Raw genomic sequence first — 15,802 nt, forward strand, 5'->3', positions numbered from 1 at the left:
GGTGGACTCTAATCTGGTGAACTGGGTTGGTTTCCCTACTCCTACACATGAAACCTGCTGGGTGACTTTGGGCTAGTCACAGTTCTCTTCAAGCTCTCTCAGCCTCACCTACCTCACAAGGTGTCTGTTGCGGGGAGGGGAAGGGAAGGTAATTGTAAGCCGGTTTGAGACTCCTTAAAGGTAGAGAAAATCAGGGTATAAAAACCAACCCCCTTCTTCTGAAGGAGCCATTACAGCTAGAACTCCCCAGGAAAATGCACATTGGTCTGATCTTCTTGGCTTACTAGGCTTACTAGATCAGTATTATGAACCCAGAACTGCACTGGTAGAAATTACACCTGCCTTGTGTGAAAACTGTAAAATAAACACTATTTTCCATGTTGTTCAATGTATTTTTCTTGGGAATGCCCTTCCCAGTATTTGCTACTGTTTCAAAAGAAAATCCCTGAAAAGGATGGTATGAAGACAGAAAATGTACTAGTGGGGAGGAAGTAATGCTGTTGGTATTGAATCCAGTGGTTGGGATCCAAAAGTAACTTCTAATTGATATAAAAGGCACAAATGGGGTGGATCCACTGAATCCCATAAGAACATAAGAAAAGCCATGCTGGATCAGATCAAGGCCCATAAAGTCCAGCAGTCTGTTCACACATTGGCCAACCCGGTGCCTCTAGGAAGCCCACAAACAAGACGACTGAAGCCGCATTGTCCTGCCTGTGTTCCACAGCACCTAATATAATAGGCACACTCCTCTGATACCCTCCACTAAGACCTAGATTTGAGTCCAGTAGCACCTCAGAAACCAACAAAATTTCTAGGGTATAAGCTTTCGGAAGTCATAGCTCCCTTCATCAGCTTTGACTCTCAAAATCTTATACCTTGAAAATTTTGTTGGTCTCTAAGGTGCTACTGGACTCAAATCTAGCTCTTCTACTGCAGACCAACATGGCTATTCTCCTGAAACCCCCTTCTACTAAGTCCTCTTTTAATGTAGGAAGACTTCTTCTGTCAGAGGAAGGCTTTCTCTGTTGGAGGAAGCCCTAGCAGAAGGCACTCATGGCATTTTCCAAAGTGGAACCAGTATTGGCCTGTTTTCACAGGTGCCTCCATTGACCAAGTCAGAATTCTGCAGCTCTGTGACATTTCTTCAGCTGTGGGGAGCAGCAGAGGCTGCGGCTCCTGGTCTACTTCCCCTGCTCACATGTAGAGCTGCCTCCTTCAGTTCTCTTGGCAGGCCAATGGAGTCACGTAGTCACTTGTGCAAATAACCCTTGTCCCGAGAAGCAAAACCGACCTTGATGGGCCAAGGGTTTGACTCAGTATAAGGCAGCTTCATGTGTTCATTTGGGAGGAATTGTAGACCCCCCTCAATTTTTGCAACTTTGCAATTATTATTTTTTTGCAAACCTGGGGGGTCCCCGAAATGTGCTGGAAAAATCTCCCTTCTGTCTACGTGGCTCCAATTCACAGATTTAAGTATCTGCAGATGTAGCCATGTTGATTATTAAGTATATTGATAACATGGTAGAAAATGTTATGGGCTCCCAATTTAGCACCTTTAGCAAAGGCCAGAAAAGCCACCTGAGGTAGGGTTGCCAGGTCCCTCAGTTTGCAAGTTATGCTTTATTATTTATGAGCCTCCGTGCTGCCATTCTCTCAAGTTATCTTAACTCTGGCACAGGTTTTGTTCTTACTTGTAACTACCTGGCAGTTGGCAACCCTAAGTGGAGGGCAGTGGTTAGAGTGTTGCACCATGATCTGGAAATAGGGTTGCCAGGTCCCTCTTTGCCACCGGCAGGGTTTTTTTTTGGTGGAGCCTGAGGATGGCAGGGTTTGGAGACGGGAGGGACTTTAATGCCATAGATTCTAATTGTCAAAGTGGCCATTTTCGCCAGGTGAACTGATCTCTATTGGCTGGAGATCAGTTGTAATAGCAGGAGATATCCAGCTAGTACCAGGAGGTTGGCAACCCTGTCTGAAAAACTTCAGTTACCCACTCTGACATTAAGCTCACTGACTGGGTAACTTAGGGCTAGTCATACACTCTCAGTGTAACCTGCCTGGCAGGGTTGTTAAGAGGATAAAATTGATTCTGCCCTCAGCTTTTTAGTGGAAGGATGGCATAAAAATTCAATAGATAGATAGGCTGGCCCTATGTTAGGCCACATCTGTCACCAATTTGCATGTGTGCCCGTGCTAGGATAGTCAGAGTCTGCTGGGATTGACCGCAGAAGCCAAGGGCACACTGTCAGCAGGTATCGATACGATCCACCCAACCAGCACCACAGTTTTGCCGGAGAGATTTTTTAGGGTTAGATTATTTATTTATTTGTTTGCCAAAATACCAAAAGGACTTTAAAGGTACCTATGGTTTCCAGGACTAGCACGGCAACCAGCAGAAGACAGGGACAGAGATATTTCAGGTAACCATCAATGACAGTGTGACATCTGGGGGAAACCTGAGAGTGACTTCACGCCTCTACAGGAATTGATGGTTTGACCATAGAGTTCCCACAAATTCCTAGAGAGGCACGATATCATTTCCAGGTTTTCTCTGAAGTGACCTCATGCCATAGGCCTGACAGCCATTTTTTTTAAATTTCTCCTGCCACCGCTTTGAGCAATGGTACAATGGAGCTGGGAAGAGGAGAATCCCTGATAGCATTTCAACCACAACCCTCAGATTCTTATGTACCTTCTGCCCTGATGCCTTGGCAGGCAATGGCTTCTCTTGTCTGTTTCATCCTTCTTGGCTAGTTGTTTGCCTCCCTCCCCTGCTTGCTGTGTGGCACAACCGGAGTCCTTCTCCTTATAGCAGGTGGAGGAGTAGGGTTGACATCTTCCAGGTACTAGCTGGAGATCTCCTGCTATTACAACTGATCTCCAGCCGATAGAGATCAGTTCACCTGGAGAAAATGGCTGCTTTGGCAATTGGACTCTATGGCATTGAAATCCCTCCCCAAACCTTGCCCTCCTCAGGCTTCAACCCAAAAAGCTCCCGCTGGTTGTGAAGAGGGACCTGGCAACCCTATGGAGGAGAGTGTGGCTGCCAGCCTGAAGGAGGAATGGGTGGAAGAAGTTGTGAGGAAGCTAAAGATGCCTTGGGGATCTTAGGTTGCCCTCAAGTGACCTATCTAACTCTGAGAGACATGCCACTTCCAGGCACTGAGCTAGAAGGAACCCTTTTTGGGAACTAATGTATGTGCTCTGTTTATGTTGGAGAAATGGTTGTGTCAGGTTTTTTTAAAAAGAAAAAAGTACTTCTCAGTACTTCATAACACTTGGTTTTTTCCAGTGTGGCTCGGAGAAGCCCTTCTGAGCAGCTATTCCTAACATTTCTTGTGGGTGTCAGGAGGAAGTGACAGAGCTCTGTGTGGGGAAGCAGGGAAGTTACTGTTACTATCATGGTGGTTCTTCTCCTTGGATAAGCTTTCCCTGCCTCCACTTCCTCATGTCTCACCAACAGGATGTGGTTAGGTTTTATTTTCAGTCCCAAGCTGGATACAGCAGACAATGTGAGCCCTCCACTTCAGCTGCGAGGGTGTATTTATTAAAGCAAGACCAGATTTTTCAGGAACTGAGGGGACCAACGTGAAGAAAGCCACTAAAATGGCAGGCGCTAATCTGGTAAACAGGCTTGGTTTCCCCACTCCTACCCATGAAGCCAGCTGGGTGACCTTGGGCTAGTCACAGTTCTCTCTGAACTCTCTCAGCCCCACCTACCTCACAGGGTGTCTGTTGTGGGGAGGGGAAGGGAAGGTGATTGTAAGCTGGTTTGATTCTTCTTTAAGTGGTAGAGAAAGTCAGCATATAAAAACCAACTCTTCTTCTTCTTCTTTTTCTTCTTTTTCTTCTTTTTCTTCTTTTTCTTCTTCTTCTTCTTCTTCTTCTTCTTCTTCTTCTTCTTCTTCTTCCACAGTTTGTGTCATCTTAGTTTACTGTTTAGGTCACTGGTGCTTAAACCGTGGTCCAGATTTCAGGTGTCACCCAAAGATATCCTGAATATAACAAGGAAAAAGCTGAAGGGTTCTTTGAGGTTTTCACTCTTTGTTGAAAAGGCAACTAAGGCTGTCGATTTGGTTCGTCCAAACCGAAAAAAAACAGCCGAATTTTCCGCAATTCGGGGGTTTTCAGTTCGGATGGAACCGAACTGAAAAAAGGTGGGAAAACGACTCCCCGAATTCAGCAAATTCGGGGCGATCACCGAATAAATTTGGCAGGTTCGGCTTCCCAAACCTGCCTTTTCCCGCCTTAAAGACCCACCGCCCACTTTCCCGGGACTCCCGGGAAACCGGGCGGGGGGGTCTTTAAACTCCCCACTTAGGCTCCAGGGACTCTTGCCTTCCAGCAAGGCGCTTTAAACAGATCTGCGCCTTCCAGCTGAGAGGCGCAGATCTGTTCCCCCCCCCCCGCGCCTTCACTGGGCTTCCCTGAAGCCGGGTGGGGGGCGCTTTAAACAGATCTGCGCCTCCCAGCTGGAAGGCGCAGATCTGTTTAAAGAGCCCCCCGTGCGCCTTCACGGGGCTTCCCTGAAGGCGCACGGGGGGCGCCTTAATCAGATCTGCACCTTCCAGCAGGGAGGCGCAAATCTGTTCCCCCCCCCCGCACCTTCACGGGGCTTCCCTGAAGGCACACGGGGGGCGCTTTAAACAGATCTGCACCTTCCAGCAGGGAGGCGCAGATCTGTTTCCCCCCCCCCCCCGCGCGCCTTCACGGGGCTTCCCTGAAGGCGCGCGGGGGGCGCTTTAAACAGATCTGTGCCTTCCAGCTGAAGGCCCACGGGGGGGGGTCTTTAAAGATCCCGCCCCCTTCCTGACTCTCGGTTTAAAGTGGTGGGCGCCGCCTGGGCAGGCGGCGCCCAGCACTTCAAAGACCCGGCCGAATTTTCCCCCGAACTCCGGATCTTGCACCGAATTTCACGGATCCGAAGCGGGGGAGTTCGGACTTCGGCACGTCCTGAATTAAAAATGGCTGAATTTTGCCGAAGCCGAACTTTAGCAAAAAAAAATTCCAACAGCCCTAAAGGCAACCCACTTTCCAACTGCAACAGAAAAGCAGCTTGGCTCTTTGGCGCACATGTGCCACAAAGGAAATGCCCATGAAGGAGCTGGGTATGTTTACCCTTGAAAGGAGACGACTGAGAGGTGATATGATAACCATCTTCAAGTATTTGAAGGGTTGTCATAGAGAGGGATGGTACTGAGTTGTTTTCTGTTGCCTGAGAAGGTCGGACTAGAGCCAATGGATTCAAATTAAATCAAAAGTGTTTTCGGCTAAACGTTAGGAAGAACTTCCTGACAGTTAGAGCGGTTCCTCAGTGGAACAGGCTTCCTCAGGAGGTGGTGGGCTCTCCTTCCCTGGAGGTTTTTAAGCAGAGGCTAGATGGCCATCGCTCAGCAATGCTGATTCTATGACCTTAAGCAGATCATGAGAGGGAGGGCAGGAAGGTTTGCATCAGTGTTTGGTTGTCATGGCCCTTTCTTGCATGCCCAGGGTAGTGCCGATCGCCACTTTGGGGTAGGGTTGCCAGGTCCCTCTTCACCACCGGTGGGAGGTTTTGGGGCCAAAGCCTGAAGAGGGCAGGGTTTGGGGAGGGGAGGGACTTCAATGGCATAGAGTGCAGTTGCCATTTTGCAGCCATTTTCTCCAGGTGAACTGATCTCTATCAGCTGGAGATCAGTTGTAATAGCAGGAGATCTCCAGATAGTACCTGGAGGTTAGCAATCCTACTTTGGGGTCAGGAAGCAATTTTTCCTACAGGCCAGATTGGCCAGGGATCCTGGAGGGTTTTTTTTTTTTGGCCATCTTCTGGGCATGGAGTAGGGGTCACTGTGTGTGTGTGTGGGGGAGGTAATTGTGAATTTCCTGTATTGTACAGGGGGTTGGTCTAGATGACCCTGGTGGTCACTTCCAACTCCACGATTATATGATCTATCTGTGTGCATGTTTGTTCTCCATGTCTTTACCGCTTCAGCTAGGTTGCATTCACAAAGGGCAAATTCAGCAGTTTCTCATTCACAAGCCATTCCAAGCATCCTCCCAGTGTGTGTATTTCAAGGCAAGAAAAGACGAGAAAAGCCCACAAAGAATGTTGCTGAAGACACCATTTTTGGAGCATCTCAGGACCATCTGTCTGTTTGTATAATCTGAAAATACATATATTAGCTGGAAACAATCCCCCACTTGGGAATGACAGCCTGTTGCATAGGTTTATGTGGGTGACATGGCAATTGTTTATGCTCATAAACCTGCATGCATGTGAAATGGCATAAATTTAGAAATCCAAATGAACCCTTAGCGAGAACTCTCATTAAATGTAAACTCGTCTAGTCATTTGAGAACCACAGCTTATTTTTAGGGAAAACATCCATCTGGAGGCCGAAAGGGAAGCGTGGGAGAGCTCTGTGCTTGGTGACACCTGATGACATCATCGTCTTCCTCGAGGCTGGTGATTGGTCCGCTTATCACCGGAGCAGAGTTTAAATTCATGCACTTTATAACAAGATAAACCCAAATCAGTGAAACCTGAGAAACATAACACTTCTCTGCTGCGGCGAAGCCATTTTAAAAATTCCTGGAGCAGCTCTCTTGAGACACGCACAAAAGGTAAATACTTCCAAAGTTTTTCCTTGTTCTAACATTGTTAGGAATGCAAGCCTACACCTGTTGTCATGGGGTTAATGATGCATCTTAGAATATAACAGAGACTAAGAGATAAGCACATGAAATCAGAAGAAGGGAAATGTTAAAGGATCTTGTTACCTGATCCTGCACATGTTTATAGGTAAAAAATAAGAATAAAAGAGCTTATTTAAAAAATAAGAATAAAAGGATGTTTCTAGGATGTTTTGATAGTTAGAGCATGGAAATGCTGGAACAAATTTAAAGAAATATACAATGGATGTTTTGTTTTTGTTTTTTTGCAAAGAAAAGAACTGAGTAAAGAAAGTTTAACTCCCAAATTAATTTCGGCTCTGAATATGTGTGAGTGTGTCATGTGTGTTATATATAATAAACTGTAATTTATTGTTACAGCCATTGGCCAGCATAAATTAACACAGCAATACAGGTACCTATATAACATTAATTAAAAATAGAAGGAAAAAGGAAAAATAAAAAGTAAAATAACATGGCCTAAAATTGATTAAATACATTATCAGCATAATAAGGTACATATATAATAAACATATAAATGTGCCTTACACTGAATCAGACCATTGGTCCACTTATCTCAATGCGTCTACTCTGGCTAGTAGCAGATCTTCAGGGTCACAGTATTTTCCAACAATGGTTATCTGAGGGGGAGACACTGGGGCTTGAACCTAAGAGCCTGTGCACGCCATTCAAGTATTTTAACATGGATAAGATATGTGTTGGCTCTCTTTGCTTTTTTGCTTTTTCTTGAATTGTGTGTTATACCAATAGCTGAATAGACTGATGGACTCACTGCTGAATCATCTGTGTGTGTGTGTGTGTGTGTGTGTGTGTGTGTGTGTGTAAAGTGCCGTCAAGTCGCAGCCGACTTATGGCGACCCCTTTTGAGGTTTTGATTAATCATTGATTAATGTGTCACTTGATGTTTCTCAGCCATACATCTTTGCTGAAAGGTATTGTGTTTCAGTAGTCAGCAGATGATGCAAAAGCTTTAGTTGTGAAGGTTAATCTTTGTTGACACATTCACATCTGCAACTCATCCATTGATGCTACAGTCAATGAATGACTGATATGTAGATGTTTATAAAGAAGATGCCAAATGTAGCCTTCTTTGGAGAGCCCTTGATTTCTTAAGCACTCTGACGTATTTCCATGTGGCTGTTGGGAGCTACTTATGGCAGCCGGGCCTGGCATTGTGGAGCAGGAGAGAAATGCCTCGATTGGTTTATTACATTGTTCAGCAACCTTTGACTGGAGGGAATTCTGAAAGAATTGCCTGAAACTTACTATTTGTGGACCTCATAAGAGGTTCAATGATAGAATATCTGCTTGGCTTGCAGAAGGTCCCAGGCATCTCTAGTTAAAAGCATCAGGTATTCGTAGATGTGAAAGACCTCTGGCTGAGACCCTGGAGAGCCACTGCTAGTCAGAGTAGACCATGCTGACCACCTGATTCAATATAAGGCAGCTTCATGTGCTCCTGAGACAAGGCTGGCTCATCCGTGAACTGAAGTGATGTCTCTGGCACCAGATTATGTGAGGAGCAGCAACCTCCCTCAATCTCTACCAACCTACCTCTTTCCCCCTACTTCACTGCCACCACCTGGGAGCAAGAGGAAGTAATGCTTCTCATCTCTTTGTGCCCCCCAAGCCTCTCTAAACCCATATATGTAGGGTTGCCAGCTCCCTCTTCGCCATCGGCAGGAGGTTTTTGGGGCAGAGCCTGAGGAGGGCGGGGTTTGGGGAGGGGAGGGACTTCAATGCCATAGGGACCAATTGCCAAAGCGGCCATTTTCTCCAGGTGAACTGATCTCTATTGGCTGGAGATCAGTTGTAATAGCAGGAGAGCTCCAGCTAGTACCTGGAGGTTGGCAACCCTACATATATGCCCTACAGGGTTTCCCAAATGCTTGTGAGATTTCTTCCTCTCATGAGAGTTCAGGAAGCCGTATAGGGCATACACAACATGCCATATGGGTTTTAGAGAAATGTGGTAGAGAGAAGAGGTGAGAAGCATTGCCTCCCGTGGGTCCCAGAAGGGGGCAGTGATGATGGAGGGGTACGGGCAGAGGGTGGCAGCCTCAGCCAGCAAATCACCTTGAGCCATCACCGCAGGAGAAGCACCAAACCATACTGCAAGAATGTATGGAAGCTCCCCCCAAATAATGAACTCCTAATTTATTTTGAACTGACTGTGTACAAATGATCAATCTGTGTAATTTATGTGTAATCTGACCTGGATGGCCCAGGCTAGACCGATCTTGTCAGATCTCAGAAGCTAAGCAGGGTCAGCCCTGGTTCGTACTTGGATGGGAGACCACCAAGGAAGAGCAGGGTCACTATGCAGAGGCAGGCAATGGCAAAGCACCCCGGAACATCTCTTGCCTTGAAAGCCCTATGGGGTTGCCATAAGTCGGCTGCGTCTTGACAGCAAAAAAAAAAAAAAAAAGGAAGTGTGATCTGCCTTGAGTCACATGAACACATGAAGCTGCCTTATACTGAATCAGACTCTCGATCCATCAAAGTCAGTATTGTCTACTCAGACCAGCAGCGGTCCTCCAGGGTCTCAGGCAGAGAAAGGCCTTTCACATCACCTACTTGTCTAGTCCCTTTAACTGCCGGGAATCAACTTGGGAGGACCTTTTGCATCTCCCACTGAGCCACAGCCCCTCCCCATAAAGTCCAAGTGAGAAAGGCAGATTATAAATAATGTAAATACTAAATTTATCTTGAGCAGTACCAGTCTATCACACTAGCCCTGATCAATGCATTATTAAATTGATTAATGAAGAAATGCACAATCAGGAGAAAATGAGGCCATAGGGGGTAAAGGAAATCCTGTTTTTCCGTTTCTCCAATTGCCTGGTCCCCATACTATTAAGTGGAAAAACTTACTAGCTGCCCTAAAATGGCCATTTGGTTGTTGGTCTCTCGTGCAAATTCTATTTTAACTCAGTTATTTTGATGATGTTGTTTTTTTAACAGATTGTTGAATGAACATGCAGAGGACTGCACTCTTACTGATCTTCCTGTGGGCTCTATCATGTTCTTATCCTGTAAGTATTTTTTAAAAATAGCATTGCAAGCTACAATATATTAATCATTTTGGGATTTCAGTATATGCTTAACTTTCACACTGAAATCCGTGGGGTTTAAAAGTGCTTAGCTTTTGGTGCTTTTCAAGAGTTTCCATTTATTTATTTAGAAAAATTATATGCCGCCTCCATAGACACCTGCTCAAGGAGGCTCATAAAGTAAAATAAATGAAATAAAATCATAAAAAACAACAGCAACAAACTTTTCTATAAAGCACTAAAGGGGAGAGGCTGTGGCTCAGTTGGTTGAGCATCTGCTTGGCATGCAGAAGATCCCAGGTTCAATCTCCGGCATCTCCGGTTAAAGGGACTAGACAAATAGGTGATGTGAAAGACCCCTGCCTGAGACCCTGGAGAGCCACTGTCGGTCTGAGGAGACTTTGATGGACCAAGGGTCTGATTCAGTATAAGGCAGCTTCATGTGTTCACGTGGTCATGTGCACCATAAAACAAAACACATAACAATAATTTTATTTCTTTTTTTCTTAATTTTTAATGTTTTGCATTTGCCTTTTTGGTTTTTTCCCTTGTCAGTTATGTTTTGATAAGAAATGGCTATGTGTATTTTTTGTGTAATTCTGTAATAAAATATAATGGGGGGGAGTTTTAATAAAGTATTCATCCATGGTTTCTTCTTTCAATAAATCCAGGTAGCCAGACACCAAAGAGCACATCACAGAAGCTCAGAAGAGCCCTGGGTAAGCAAATCTTCTTGTTATTGTTTTCACTGAATGTAGACTTTTCCTATCAAATTACCCTATTTAGCAATTATTTTTACCTCACTCTTCCTCTAAGTAGCTAAAGCTAGTTTATGTGGTCGCCTCCCTTCAGATTGTTTTTAATCCTTAAAAATATTCTATATGTTAGGCTGACTGGTCCAAGATTGGGATGTGGTACAGGGGGGATGTGAACACGGATCTCCCTTCTCCTAGTCAGACATAGGCTGCAACCTTAAGCACACTTTCTGGGGAGTAAGTCTTGTTGAACTCAATGGGGTTTACTTCTGAGTACATGTGTTTAGTAGGGTTGCCAACCTCCAGATACTAGCTGCAGATCTCCTGCTATTACAACTGATCTCCACCAAGCCAACACAGATTGCCCTTCATTTGGCTTGCTGCAAGTTGTAACATCTCCCTCTTCCCTCATCCTATTGGGATGAAATTCTCAGGAGTTATTTACCTTCACCTGAGAGATCTTCCCTTCCCATAGAACATCTTCTTTTATATTTAAAACAAACAAACAAACAAATCCGCCTTTTATTGAGCATCAGTTCAGCTCTGAGTATTCACAGTAATATACATATGCATGTACATGCACACACACACACACAACATATACCCTTTCTCTCTCTCTCACACACACACATATCAGAAACGTTGCTTATAATTGCTGACAGTCACATGGAAATCTTACGATTTGATCACTTCCACCGTCTCTTTTAAGAACATTCATGAATGAAAAATATTTTGGACTAGCTTAATTCCAGACGACTACATTGAAGACTTCTTGAGAGCTATGTATATGTTTATTGTATTGTGTTGTTGACTTGTGTCTCAGTTCACCCTTGCACTTTGTTCACTTTCACTAAAGTTTTGTTTTGCATTATAGAATATTTGTACTTATCCTTTTTGAACTGCAGTACCTGGAGGTTGGCAACCTTACATATACCTGTGAATGTTGAACACTGAACAATGTATTTAGATTGTCAGCATTTCCTGTTCTGTCTCCAGACACCCACAGTATTTTTTTCAGCAACCACACTAACATATGTTGCAACAGAATCATATTTAAGATAAAATTTAGTAAAATGACGCTGCCCTTCCTTCCATCTTTTGCACAGTCTACTGCAAGTGAAGAGAGGTCGAATGAGGTAGCCAGTTCTGTGGATGCCAGCGATGAAGACCCTGGGAGCAGGTTCAACATAAGCCCAGAAAACAGAGAAGACTCCGGCATCAGTGAACATGACAGCAGCCTCCGTGAGAGCAATGAAGGAAACAGAAAAGTTTCCAGTGACAGCTTGGAGAACCTTGCAGAAGATGTGAGTGAATGGAGCACCCAGGACAACGATGAGGGCAATTATTTCAGAATCCACCAGGCAGTGCACAGGAAATGGGCGGAACGCAAGGATGGCATAGATGACGTGGACGAGGATGGTTCTGATGACCACTCTTCTGACAGAGTTTCTCTGGTAGGAACCGGAACATTCCTGTACAAACCTTGGAATTGCAGTAGATTGGCTCACACGTCTCCAGTCTCTGGGGAGATTGTGTATGGTTGGCATTTTATGGGAATAGGGGCATAGGTGTATTTTCTAGCTTTGGTACATCTGATGGGATAGCCAGATTTATTGATTTGCATCTGCATGTACCAAAGCTGGAAAAATAGGCTGGTTGCCTTACTCACACAAAAGAAGAAGATTTGGTTTTTATATGCTGACTTTCTCTACCACTTAAGGAAGAATCAAACTGGCTTACAATCACCTTCCCTTCCCCTCCCCACAACAGCCATCTTCTGGGCATGAAGTAGGGGTCACTGGGGGTGTGAGGGGGAGGCAGTTGTGAATTTCCTGCATTGTGCAGGGGGTTGGACTAGATGACCCTGGTGGTGCCTTCCACCTCTATGATTCTATAACAGACACCCTGTGAGGTAGGTGGGGCTGAAAGTGTGTCTAGTCCAAGGTCACCCAGCTGGCTTCATGTGTAGGAGTGGGGAAACAAATTCAGTTCACTAGATTAGCCTCCACCACTCATGTGGAGGAGTGGGGAATCAAACCCTATTCTCCAGATCAGAGTCTACCGCTCCAAACCACCGCTCTTAACCACTAGACCATGCTGGCTTTACACTGTGCATATCTGGAGGATTGTGAGGTAGTGTAATTTCCCCATGCACATGGATTGAGCACCTAAATCATAACAACTGAAAAGTGCTGCCATCATTTGTAAATGATTCACGGCAGCAATGAAAGCAGAAATGGGGAATCGTCCCCATGTGGAAGCAATCCAAGTCACCGCCTTTTGAAATCTGAAAGTGGAGCATCTTTATAAATGCTGTTCTTGCTGTCATGCTGCTGGTGGTTTTGTATTATAACAATTATAATAATAATTATTATTAATGTATTTTGATTTTTTAAAAATATGTCATAATTTTAAAAATTATAGGTATTGTGGAGACACCATTCATTCTGATAAATGGAAATGAAATGTGAAAAATAAATAACACAAAGATGAGACCAGGATACCTTTAGATGATTACAGGAAATAAGGACATAAAACCAGTTGCATTGGATCAGTGGTCTCTCTTGTCCAGCATCCTATTTGGTCACCCTCATGTCCCCTGAAAGGCGGGCACAGAGGCCAAATTATCCTCTGTTAATTAATTAATTAATTACATCATTTATTTTCCACCTTTCTTGTTGAGACTCAAGGCGGATTAAACAGTTATTAAAAGCAATGCAATAAAGTCCAAAGTAATACATACTGTACAGTGAACTATGCAGTAAACTGGATTTCTCAATTAGAAAACAATGAAATAAAAGACAGCATCGTATGGGAGGAATGACATGACCCTATGAGACTTTGAGTGAAGAAGCAGAAATAAGAATTAGAAGCCTTCCCAAATAGTGTAATCCAACAGCATGATTACAGAAAACGAGGTTTAATAGATCTCTCAGTACTCACACATATCAATTTTGTGGCATAGGATGAGTAGAAGGAAGAACTCTGCTTGGGCCTATGAAATGCTAAGAACAGTTTATCTTACAGAATGTAATTAACTGTTGGATTCCCCTCCCCTTTTCTCATCTTGCACAGGAAAATGAGATTCAGGGCGCTGACCAAGAACAGCTCCCTTACAGCGATATCAGAATTTCCAAAGAACAACACGATGTGGAAAATGATGGCATGCTCTATATAACTGACCAACTTTCGTATACGTTCGTTGGAAAAGGAGGGAGTGATCAGATGAATGATGAAGACTTCAGCGGCGATGATTCTTGGGATGGAAAGAATGATGAAGGCACTTATGGAAAAGGTGCTGGTCCCACTGTTCCCCCAAACAAAGAGGATGAGCAGGAACATTCAGAGGGACACGGTGACAATGCTGTTGGCCGACACCACGATGATAGCAGCAGCAGCAGCAGCAGTAGCAGCAGCGAGAGCAGAAGCCATGATAAAGAGGATAATCACATTATTCATTATGGCAAAAGGCTTGGAGTTGAGAGTTACAGCAGCAGCCAAGAGGACAGATATGATTTTGACGACGAAGGAATGCAAGGTGATGATCCCCAACTCTTTGAGAGCTATGACAGTGACTCCAGCATGCTCCACGGAGACGTCCATTCAAAAGAAAGCAGCCAGGAAATCGGCAAAGCCAAACGTCACAGCAAATCCATGGAGCGCTTTGCCAGGAAAGTGTACCACTATGTGGATGGGGACTCAGATGAGGAGCACAGTTCTGAGCATGACAAGAGGACATCCCTGCAAGAGGATGATGCTGACTCTAAAGAAGACAGCCAATCTGTAGAAGATGTCAGTAAATCAATAGAAAATGTCCCCAGTAGATCCAAGGAGTATGCAGCTAGCCATTCCAGAGAGGTGGTACAGAGCTTGTCCAGAGGGCACAGTCAAAGTCGGTCCAGAGAGAACAGCCGATCCAGGGAAGACCTCCAGTCCAGGGAAGGCAAGCACAGTAGATCAAGGGAAGACATTCACAGCCAGTCCAGGGAAGACAAGCACAGCCGGTCCAGGGAAGATGTGCACAGCCAGTCCAGGGAAAGCAAACACAGCCGGTCCATGGAAGACCTGCACAGCCAGTCCAGGGAAGATGTACACAGCCAGTCCAGGGAAGATGTACACAGCCAGTCCAGGGAAGACATGCACAGTCAGTCCAGGGAAGGCAAGCACAGCCGGCCCAGGGAAGGCAAGCACAGTCGGTCCAGAGAAGATGCGCACAGCGAGTCCAGAGAAGATGTGCACAGCCAGTCCAGGGAAGATGTGCACAGCCGATCCAGGGAAGACGTGCACAGCCGGTCTAGAGAACTCCTAAGTCAGTCTAGAGAAGATGAGAACAGCCAGTCCAGGGAAGATGTGCACAGCCGATCCAGGGAAGACGTGCACAGCCGGTCTAGAGAACTCCTAAGTCAGTCTAGAGAAGATGAGAACAGCCAGTCTAGAGAGGACGATGATATAGTATCTGAAGAAGACATAAAGAGTGAATCCACTGAAAATAGCAGGGACTCCCAAGAAAAAACTGTGAAAAAGTATATTGAGATAGATGATAAATCAGAGGAACGCAGTGCTAGCCAATCTCAAGAACAGGAGAGTTCTTCTACCGAAGAAGTAGAAAATGTGTCACTAAGGAGCAGTGAATCGGGGCAGGTTAAGAGGCACCGGAGCAGCTCAAGTGAAAAGAGTCCCTCCACAGAGGAGAGTGTAGAATCAAGCGAGGACACCGATGAATCCATCTCTGATGACAGCAGATCATCTCCCAGTGAATCGTCTGAGAGTGATAAAGTTTCCCAAGAAAGCACTAGTAGTGAAGATAGTAACGACAGCGATTCAAGTGACCTTAAATCTGAAGAAGGGCAACATCGACACAGCCAATCAGCAGAAACCAGCGAATCCAGCCACTCCATAGAAAGGGACAGCAGATCCAGGGAGGACACAATGAGCAGGTCTGACAGCGCAGAAGACGATAGCTGGTCGAGAAGCAATGAGCTCGAAAGCCGAAAGATGATGCTTGACATTTATCGTAACAAACCTTACAGAGATTATGAAGATAATGACTGTCAGGATGGATATTAAATATATATATATATATATATATATATATATATATATATATATATATATATATATATATATATATAACCCAAATCTAATAACATTTGAGAGTTGGAAAATGACCTTTTCTTTTAATTTATTTTTTAAAATCATTTTAGCAATGTGAATATTGACTGCTGGGAAGTAGCACTGCCACCAAATTGCATGTAAAACAAAATTGGTGTGAATTTGGAGGTTCCTGCTTGGCCAAAATACACCTGAAAATGTTTGAGG

At 44.7% G+C, this 15,802-nt stretch overlaps 1 protein-coding gene across 1 annotated transcript; it reads left to right on the forward strand.

The window, feature by feature from the left end:
• Nucleotides 1-9,647: 9,647 nt before the first annotated feature.
• On the forward strand, nt 9,648-15,550 carry DMP1 (dentin matrix acidic phosphoprotein 1). The gene is made up of 5 exons (XM_056855016.1): nt 9,648-9,710; nt 10,400-10,447; nt 11,590-11,937; nt 13,559-14,642; nt 14,856-15,550. The coding sequence occupies exons 1-5, from the start codon at nt 9,648-9,650 to the stop codon at nt 15,548-15,550; spliced, it is 2,238 nt and encodes a 745-aa protein (XP_056710994.1).
• Nucleotides 15,551-15,802: the final 252 nt, after the last annotated feature.

Source organism: Euleptes europaea, chromosome 9 (assembly GCF_029931775.1).
Source record: "Euleptes europaea isolate rEulEur1 chromosome 9, rEulEur1.hap1, whole genome shotgun sequence".
Lineage (NCBI taxonomy): Eukaryota > Metazoa > Chordata > Lepidosauria > Squamata > Sphaerodactylidae > Euleptes > Euleptes europaea.